The 10,801-nt window shown below is 33.7% G+C and overlaps 1 protein-coding gene across 1 annotated transcript; it reads right to left on the bottom strand.

Annotated features, from left to right (window-relative positions):
* Positions 1–536: 536 nt before the first annotated feature.
* LOC123523195 (tripartite motif-containing protein 2-like) lies at positions 537–9,740 on the bottom strand. Its single transcript, XM_045300892.2, has 4 exons — positions 9,584–9,740; positions 7,388–7,500; positions 6,868–6,988; positions 537–1,908 (listed from the first exon to the last, which is right to left on the bottom strand). The coding sequence occupies exons 2-4, from the start codon at positions 7,467–7,469 to the stop codon at positions 876–878; spliced, it is 1,236 nt and encodes a 411-aa protein (XP_045156827.1). The 5' UTR covers positions 7,470–7,500; positions 9,584–9,740; the 3' UTR covers positions 537–875.
* Positions 9,741–10,801: the final 1,061 nt, after the last annotated feature.

Below are 10,801 nucleotides of genomic sequence, written 5' to 3'. Positions count from 1 at the left end.
CCCGTACTTGGATTCAGTGCTGTTATATTTTCTGGACCTTTGGTATCATTCAATGTTTATGGATAAGAGAGTTCCACTGAGAGGTGTTATAAGTTTCGTAAGCTCTCGAGAACAGACTACAAATATCTGCTAGTATTTTGCTTGGTTGTATTCTATGCGTATACTGGATCTTCTTACTGATTTTATTCTGTGTTTTAAAAATATTCTTAAATTGGTGGTATTATTTTAAATATAGGGGCTGTGTGGTTCTTTTTCCCCTAACGTTCTGTCAGCAGCAAATGTTTTAGCGAAATAGCAGTATGACCTTGAGGTGACTGTGACCTTGAACACTGACATTCCGACCTCGATAGGCGGTGTTTCCCTTACAGCAACCACCTGCCAAAATGTGGAATTGACATAAAGATTGAAGAAAAAATATGTTGTTTACATAGCAGGCGTGTTAGAGATTTCTCTTGCAAGGACAGCAATATTATATAATAGTTATGTTTGATGCACTTATATTTTCTATGTGCCACAAAATAAATGAGAAGACAAGCTTTCAGTATAGTGGTTTGTTTATTAAATGCATTTTACAAAAAAGCTGCATATATATAGGTACTGTATAGGAAAGTATGCATTAATCTGAAATCGCTACTATGAGTGTAAACACAGATTAGCTTCCCCTGTTCCTTCAATATCGATATACACTGTGAACAAAAAGTCATGTAAATGCAAAGAGGCAAGTATTTTGTGAAAGTTTTAAAATTATTTTACAGATGGCATGTAAAACGCTGTTAGATTTGGGATCTGGACATTGCCCCGCCCACGCACCCCTATTCCCTCGCCATCAGGATAGCGAATGTCCTACACATGGTAGAGCGTTTCGATAGTAGATATCAGTACTTGTATGTTCTAGGTTGGTACCGACTTGTATATGATGGTGTGTAACTCGTGTATCTTGAGCTGCTCCCTAGATACGAACTTCCGGAACTTGTGTAGCCTAGACCGGAAGTCGAACTATATCCGTTTGATTGTTTCTGCAAACTTTGAATTTCGCCGTAGCCAGAGATCCTGGATATTATCGTGCTTTCGTCACGTGTTACAAACGTTGACGAAGGCTGGTCACTTTTTTGAAGAACGTCTTTCTCTATTCCCGATTCAGTTGTGTATTCTCGAATCTTTTTGTAAACAATGAACATTTCTTGTACTGTTCCTGCGCTCTTAGCGTTATTAATTGCTTCTAATATTTCTTCAACCTCTTTTTCCTTGTCAGATAACTTTGTTAACTTTTCTTCTACTGATTCTGTACTGTTACCCCCATTTCCGTTTGTCATTTCAAGGATTTCTTTTTCTCGGTCATTTAAGGCTTTACGGATTTTATCAAACGATTCTTTTATAGATTTGGTCAGACTGTCGTCCCCTTTCTGAGAATTATCTAACGCTTTTTGGCAATCCTCTTTCTTTTCCGTCAACGACTTAATCTCCTCACGCATACTTACTATCCCTTCATCTAAGGCAGGTGTGTATTTCTCTGTTGCACTTGCAAGATCTATGACTAACTGTTCTTGTGAACACACTTTATGATCTAGTACCGTACAGTCCCTGCAAATTGGCTGAACACATTTCTCACAGAAAAAATTAAGCGGCTGGAGAGCGTGATTCGGACAGAACGTGATAGTCTGTTTATCAGTGTGCCCAACGAAATCCATGAGCTGAACAACTCGGTGGTCGATCATAAGCTGCTTTAACCCTTCTAGAGTGGTGATAAAGTTGGAACTGCAATTTGGACAGGAGACTGGGATAGCAAACGACATACCGGATACGGATTTGGTAGGAGCAAGACTTTGTCTGTAATTTTCTTCACGTTGGTAAATGGCTAACAGACAACTCATGCAGAAGGCATGATGGCAGGGAAGTAGCCGTGGAGACCTGGAAAAAAGTAATTGTTAACTATGCAATCAAATTTTCCATAATGGTGAAATAAATAGGTAGCACTATTAGGTTATCTATCGTTGTTCTGTATAATACGGCGATACATCTGGACAAGTGCCCATTCGAAGAAGCATTTTATACGAACCGTATGTTTTTTTTCGGACAGACATTAATCAGATATATCCCGTATTGTACAAGTCAACGACTCCATCTTTTAAACGTTTACAGAAACATCGCATCAAGTTGATATTCATGCGGACACTTATTGGCCAACGGCTTTTATCGTTTAGTTAACATGGAAATCGTGCAATACGAAATACATTGTATTCAATACGGTAATATATTGGACGGTCACGAGATACAAATGCGTATCACTGGCTGGAAGAGAAAGTACGGATAAACAGTAAAACTGTTACCAAAACCAGTGAAAAGCAGTGACAAATGTACGTCCTGGCAAAGGTGAAAATTATCCTTCAGAGGTTCGGCATAGTTCCACGACGAACCACCGTAGACCTCTGTAAGTGATCTTGGAGACTTCAAGTTAATTGACAGGTTGCCAGACTTTACCTAAATTACTGTACTTATTACTATCTAAGTACTTCCAGATCATGTGAAAAAGAAAACCTTAAGGTTGTAGCTAAATATGTTTCATGGCTGAAATCTAACTAAAGGAAACACCGTGTATTTATTTTTGACTGGTAAGTAATAAATCCCGTTCGTCTTTGATTAAATATCTGTAATTTAAATTTCCAAAAGATATAAATACTTTAAGAAACGAATTACATACGTATTGGTCTGTGGGCCAAGGCCAAAAAATTTGAAAGTCGTAACCCAGAAATTAGGCAAAGGTTGAGCTATACCATGATGTTATACTATCATTCAGGAAACTTTTTAGGGTGGATGTCGGTCTGAGCGACATGTCAGTAAAATTTAATGACGATTTTAAAAACGTTGGTGTCTAAAAAATACGATTTAGCATTGCATAGGGATATCGCTGATTTGGATGGTAAAAGAGACATTTATGCGACATTTCTTATAACAAATCTTATCTTTTAATGTCTGAAATAATCAGTAATTTACTTTTGTTGTCAAAGAATGCTACGATATGTATTATACATGTATACTGAATAAAATGTAAAAAGTAGGGGTTGATGTACCCCACCCACCACATTAGTACATATATTTATGCAGGAAATCTTTAGAACTTTTAATCCTTTATAAAGGAACAGAATCCTAATGTTTACAGTAAAGAAAACGAAATGAATGAATAATTAACTAAAATTTCAGACACCTTTACACTTTAATGTCAGTTGGCTAAACCTATGGTTTATGTTTTATTTCTGGGCGAATTGCATACTGACAGACCTATTCTTTGCTAGTGCAGTAGAAATGACGAAAGTATTGCAAAAACTAAAACGACCGCAAACGTTTTATGGAAGTTACCTATGGAGAACATCAAAATGGAAGCAGATCCAGCAATATAAGTATTTATTCAAGATGACAGCTATTTCAAATTAATCCAAAATTATTATACATATGAGTTAATGCAACAAAAGTTTCTATATTTTGATGACTTTAGTTCTCTTCTATGCTAGCTTAGGTCTTCTTAGTAGTCATTTTGTACGTAGTTATTAAATCACCCAAAATTTATGTTTGTTAAACTACCAACAAATTAGGTTATTTAGTTACGCAGACTATACAAATTAAGACGGCCACCACTTTCCAAATTTCCAAATAACTGCTTTAAATTTGATCAAACATGCACATATGAAAGAGGCGTAGCTCTTTAAAAGTCAAAACTATAACACGAATCACTTGATATTGATTGAAACATGTTACAGAGGATTTTATCGCTCACAAAATGACCACCTGAAATCGGTGTGATGAGCTACTACTGTTTAGATATTCAGTATTATAAAACAAACCAAATAAGTTTCCAAGGATTGAAGTTTGGTTATCCAGATCAATCTAATAAAGATACTGTCCTGTCATTTTCAAACTGGTCGCCAAAAGTAAGTTTGCAAACATACATATGGATAAGATTTAAGTAATCATTGCTGTAATAGAAGTTAAAATAATTTCAATTGAAAACTACGTTACCAATATGAACTACTTCAGTCTATTGTTTTAATCAAGACGGCACCATTTTCAAAATGCGTACCATAAAAGACATAACAGTAATATGATTTAGATACTGCTTTTATTTCTTTTAAATCTAAACATGTTACTCTCAATTTTCATTCAAAGGATTTTGAATGTAGTTAAAATGTAATACTAATTTGTATCAGAATGGCTGCCTGATAGATGTTACATATACAGTGTATCCTAGTAGAATAATGAGAAATGGAGAATGGAACATATAATGAAATTGTCACTTTCTTCTGAGGTAGTGAAAAAGATCATTGTACAAACACTTATGTCTTTCTAAACATTTAAAAGGATTTATAATGTTCAATTGAAAACTACGTTACCAATATGAACTACTTCTATTGTTTTAATCAAGATGGCGCCATTTTCAAAATGCGTACCTTAAAAGACATACTAGTAATATGATTTAAATACTGCTTTTATTTCTTTTAAAACTAAACATGTTACTCCCAATTTTCATTCAAAGGATTTTGAATGTAGCTAAAATGTAACATTAATTTGTATCAGAATGGCTGCCTGATAGATGTTACATATACAGTGTTTCCTAAAAATGAGCATATACAGTTCTAAACCTATCAAAGCAATTTAAGATGCATATATATTGATGTACCTTAAGGTTGTGCTTGAAAGTTTTATCTGTTTTGTTTGAAACAGAAATAGCCAGATATATCATACATCATTCAACAAAATCCTTTCAATGCGTATTCCTCTGAAATAGTGCCAAACTGTTATGAATATATCTGTAGTCATGCATTTGCTTGACATAATGAACAGGTAGTACAGAGCTTCGCAGCTATAAATTGAGCAAGTCCTGGAATCAAAAAGTCGTGTATCGTATCTGTTATTTTAAGTTGGTTGTATGAGCAATAGTTATTGGTATTGTTGTAATTAATATTTAAAGTAACGTATGTTTCAATCCCTTTTAGGATTAGCTTAATGATTTTACTACGGAATAAAGCACTTAACTAAAAAGAGTTTTTACAGATATGTCATGAAGATATCAATATACCACTGGCATTTTCCAAGCAAATAGTACAGACTCTGTAAGTATGTACATATGCATTTATACGTGTATGATGAACTTATTCTGATACTGATACCGAAAAGTGACTCCCCGCAACCTCTCATATCAAAATTTAGAGTATATTTCTGTCAAATGGTGTACATAGGTGTTATAATGTGTCCTCTTGTGTAGTTCTGAAACATACGTTACCGAAATTAGATTAAGGTAGTTACTAGACTTAATGGTTGAAACACAGTTTCATACCAAGATAATCTAAATGTAACAGTTGAAATACACCAATTTTTGAACGAACTAGTTTCTTTGTATTTGTTAATAGTTTTGAAAATATAATATTGAATTTTAGTAAGAACGCAGAACTGACAATAATGATACCACAACCAGGATATGAACAAGGAGTCTTATCTATGTTTCCGTTAAGGGAATGTAATATGAATTCGTAGTTCAGTAATTCTGTCCCACATTTTAAGTGATATTTGAAAATCATCATGGTCAGAAACAGAACTATTTTAAAAAGCATGTTTTACAAAAAGTGTCATTTGTTTCTGAATCACTACATGTACCGATGTTGTACTGTATATGTATGATGCTCCATAAGTTCAAAATGTGCCGTGTTTATTTACTTCGGGAATTATATCAGCAACTTTGAACACATAATGCATATAAACCGATAATTTCAGTGATGAATACAATCTTACCTTCCGTGAATATCAAAACAACGCATTTAAATATAAAATCCTCTGTCTTGAAACCGCCTAAGTCCATCGAAACCCCAAAACTATAATAGCTTTAATGTTACTTAATGTAGCTTTAATATTACTTAATGTTCTGTGTAATCTTGGTAACGTATGTTTCATAATATATTATTCATTTCATCTTTGTAATGCTGTAAAAACTGACTGAGTTGGTGCTTCGCGATGCCAGTAAGCATGATTTAATTAAAAGCATACAAATGCAATTGCTGGAGTATTTTCAATGTTGCTAATTCTTCAAGGTGGAAAATTTGAGTGGTGACTGTTACGTATGTTACATTTTAAAGTATCTTTATCAAATAAAGGTTAAAATTATACATGTAAGCTTACTTTGACATCTAAAATAGAAGAAAATTATTGGTACCCAAAACCTTTCTGAATGAAACACAAATAGGCTTTATTTATTGAGAAACAGCATGTGATTTATATGTATTACATTTGTATGCACGTTGTCTATAACCTAAAGTGATTGCAATATTTTATATTTTCTCATGAAAATATATACAATTGTGAATCTTAACACAATTATTTGATGATGTCTTATTAAAAAATATAGTAATTTTGATAATTTTATGAGTTATTTAAAATGGCAAAAAATTAAGCTCGGGTGGGTGGGGTATTTTGACCCCTAAATTTTGGTAGAAATCGTCAAAATTTGGAAAACATTGTTACAGTGAAGCTTTAATTGATTTAGAACAGTTACATAAGCAAAACTCTAATATCTGAAAGTCAGTATTGAAACAATCAGTTAAGAATTCGTGTGTAGCCAACAATACTTTCAAAGAGAGAGAATTCCGCATTTTTCATACACAAGGTTTACTAAAATGAGTATAATTTTTATTTGACATACGGTAGAAAGCGACATCCGGTCTTAAACAATCCCGGAATGAATGTATTAATGGCTGAAGTGGATGAACCTTTGCCTAATTTCTGGATTACGAAATCGAAAAACTAGAGGACTTTCAGAAACTGGCCCACAGACCATATATCTTAATAATGCTTTATTGTACAGTTTATAACAATCATGTTATTCACCTGTCTTCCATGTTATATTTCTCCTTGCACACCATACATCGCAGAAATGAATATTCAAATGATTCTTCGTCCAGAACAATCTTTTGCCTGGGAGCGACAGGTGGCGCTGTGTACCGCATTGCTGAAACAGGATATAAATACACAAATCAACTTATATCTAAAGCAGCCCTTACCATGCATTTGTACAACAAAATATCTGTCGCCGCAACGAACGAGTGACATTCTTCATTTGCCATAGGTTCGATTAGCATAAAAACCGTCTGAGGTTACAGGGTTAGCAACCGTTGTATTAACGCATATACGGCACATTAAGTTAATACCAAATTGTAAGATGAACTAAGCACGCGAAGGCTATTATGTACAGCATACATCATATGCAATGATTACAACGGAAAATGCAATCATTATATAACAATTTGTAACGACATATTGTAATTGTTATCAACACAAACTGAAGTCTGTAAATCTAGAAGTTATCGGTCTTTAGTCTTTAGAAACTTATAAAAACAAGAACACTAACCTGCAAATGTCTGCTGTGAGTTTGGACTCATAACCCCTCCCTTGAAGTTTGGGTCCTCTGTGCTTTTTTCTGTATCGGCCATTCTTGTTACGTACGTAACGAGCTGTTACAACCTATAAGGTAACGTAAGATAAAAACTGCCTCTAGTATACTAATTAGTGAGTCTAACTACATTTCTAAAACTGCTTAGTGGTGGTCAAAGATATTAATGAAATAATTGCTTAGTTCAGTTAACTTATCTACTCGGCATTTTATAAATGACTTTGATTAAACTGGACATTCTCAATGAAGTCATAATTTACCATTCCAAAGAACTAAGATTTTAAACGTTTAAAGTTGAGTAGGATGTCTTCTTAGCAAATATTACGGATTGTTAGCAAGTATTACAGAAGGGAAATCATTTCTAATTAAAGTTGATTTAAAGAGTGTGCCGGACATAAGTTTTGTGCTTGAATTCATTGTGGTAACTGTTTCCTTTTTGCATAAACTTCTGAAAAAAAAGTGAACGTTATTTGTGACACGACGTATTTCATACTCCTTAAACATTCATTTTCTTTTTACCACAAATGTGCATTAATCAGTGGTTCGGAAAATATGGGATATAAACCATAAATTGTATGTGTAATTTGAGAAAGGAATGTCAGTTACCTACTCAATATACTTTATATTTCTTTTGAAACCACAACTAGTTAAGTGTAATTTTATGTAAAACTGGGAGAGATCGGTTACAAATGACTACATCATTTTGAATAATTTCATGCTCTAAAACTTCGATAAAACTAACAGCCAGAGAATATAAAACAAGTACTAACATTGTACTTTAAATCGCTGGGTATGCAGTTTTCGATTTTATAAAAGGCTTAAGTGCATGGCCTTTTAAAATAGTATACGGTGATTAAGTTTTAAAATAAATAAGACTGATTGAGCCGTAAATATCCATACAATACAATATTGTGTATGGGAAAGGAATGTTTATTACTTTTTTTTCGTAATTTGGTAATACTATATAAAGATGTGATATATAGTTTTTGTTTGTTTGTGGCTGTGTGTATGCGCGGGGGGAGGGAGGGGTAGATAGGTAGATGCCAGATGGGAAGCTTGGAACCCTATGAGGCTGCCCATATCATGTCACCCTCACGCTACGATTCCGAAACATCACAAATAAAAAGATATCAACATTATAGTCATATACAGTGATAAACAAGTAGCACAATAACATATACAATATATATATTTGGTACAGCTTTTTTTCTTACATTTATTTGCATAAATACATTAATTATATATTTATTTATAATGGCACAATATTTAATTGTCTTAGTAGCACCGAGAGCCCCACTGCGATGGATGGGGGAGTATTGGTATAACAGTAAGAAAGAAGTGCTCCATATTACTATAAAACCATTTTAATTTATGAAATGAATCAATTTTGTATCATTTACTGATTATGTTAAGCTGTCATTTCTCAAATTACCTTACATTTGACAGCTGCTTATAATAAAATACCTGACCATACAATTATACGGTCCACTGGGACCAATTTAGCCTTCGATTCCGGTCCAAGTTAACCGATAATGAAGTCATGACCCAGTCAATAGGTTATAAAACATATTTGTGTACTTATGGCGTTATGACAAACATATCTAAATCCTTTTTTATCTCACCAAAAACCATAAAGTATGCCCACACAAATTTTGTTTGGTGTGGTTTTTCTGTGTTTATCAAACGAAGGAAAGAAAATATCAATGTTGATAAAATAAGACAGTGTATAGATAACTATGTTCATTTTAATACTTGCTTTATCATACAAAATATATTATTGCATCTAAAAGAATGAAAACACCAAATATAAACAAAAAAGCAGCCGGAATTTTGTAAATGGAACGATTTAATTTGTTAATGCACTTGAACAATACTATCTAATGCAAGGATGCATTAATACTTAATGACATCGATCTTATAGAACACACGTTTGATCACAAACATGTATATAGAATATGTTTTCAATGTCCTCTGTATCTTTGTGAAGAACTTAACATTGACTTCACGTCAATAAGAATAGATAAATCTTTTGTAAATATGCTCATCATGTTTGTGCTACTTCTCTACATTATATACATGATTTATAAAAACGACATTCATGACATTTTCAATTATTCACGCTAATTTTTGTCATACAAGTAAGTAGCCGTTTACCTTTCTCCTTAGCAACGTTTGTCCAAATGTGTCACCTTCCTTAGTAACCGTTTGGCAAGTTTCTTTCTTAATTAATTAGACTGTTTTAACTATTATCCGTAAGCAAAACAAAACAGCTTTAAGATAGCTTAAATGACGGAAATAATGTTGGCGCATGCGCAAATTCAAATAATACAATATGTCGTCTGCCTACTTATTTGGTGGACCGTTAACGCCTTTGGGTTCACTGATAATGACACACCTTGACGGTTAATACGAGGTACCTGCGAGGTGTTCTCCAATTTTAAATAGAATGTTTGTTTTTATCAAATGATCAGTTTATGCAAACAGTTACCTGACATTTGATATATTCAAAATAAGTGAAATGTTTCGACTTTAATTTTTATTACTGTATGACACACTAAACTAAAATCGTGGTCTATCCGTCTCCCTGGTCGCTGAATATTTTGGTCCCTGCTGGAACGACTTTATGTATTAGACCTTCCTGTAGTCTAAATAATGAGACCCCGGGTAGACCGATTTTACATTTTGATATTTTACGTTGTCTACCTGGAGGCGGATATCGACAAGTCAAAAAAAATATAACGATATTCAACTCTCGAGCACAATTATTTGGACTAGACCTTCCTGGTCCCTGGTTGGAAACTAGTCTGGTCTCCAAACTCAGTTTTGTGAGGTTATATCATTTATTGACTTTATGAAATTAACTTTAACAGTAATGAAGCGCATCGAAATGAAAACAGTGAAGGTCAGTAAGACAAGAAGAGATCTGTTTATAATTTTAACATAAAATGTTACTAACTTGACTTTTTAAACCATTATATTAGTATTATTATTTGAACATTGTTTTGTTTAATACAGCAGTGTATCTCCTTCGAGGTGTCTCCGGGCAAAGAAGTATAATACATAATAATATATATTTTTATAGCTCTTTGCTCCAGGCTGTTTTGGTCGGGGTTGACCCAGTCATTCGGTACGGTTGTTCATTCTGCGATAGACGTGTAAATATCATCGAAACATCCCAGCCAAGACGAGGGAGAATCCTTTCATCTCGTTCTAGAGCCTTTTCTCATTGAAAAACGACACCTGTATAATCAGTACTTGCCTCTCAGTAAGGCTTCGAACACAAAAGAAAACTAAACAAAACGAGAGTGCACTTTGAGACAGTTTTCTGCCTTGCGTATCAAAGTTATCTCAATCGATTTGTTTTCTGCAGAC

This window comes from Mercenaria mercenaria, chromosome 8 (genome assembly GCF_021730395.1).
Source record: "Mercenaria mercenaria strain notata chromosome 8, MADL_Memer_1, whole genome shotgun sequence".
Taxonomy (NCBI): Eukaryota; Metazoa; Mollusca; class Bivalvia; order Venerida; family Veneridae; genus Mercenaria; species Mercenaria mercenaria.
This window is presented reverse-complemented; position numbering and strand designations above follow the sequence as displayed.

Coding starts and splice junctions, on each gene's coding strand:
- LOC123523195 (XM_045300892.2), bottom strand. CDS start 7,469: ATGGCCGATACAGAAAAAAGCACAGAGGACCCAAACTTCAAGGGAGGG. Junction 6,989..7,387: donor CTCACAGCAGACATTTGCAG/GTTAGTGTTCTT, acceptor ATCCTGTTTCAG/CAATGCGGTACACAGCGCCA. Junction 1,909..6,867: donor AAATATAACATGGAAGACAG/GTGAATAACATG, acceptor ACTTTTTTCCAG/GTCTCCACGGCTACTTCCCT.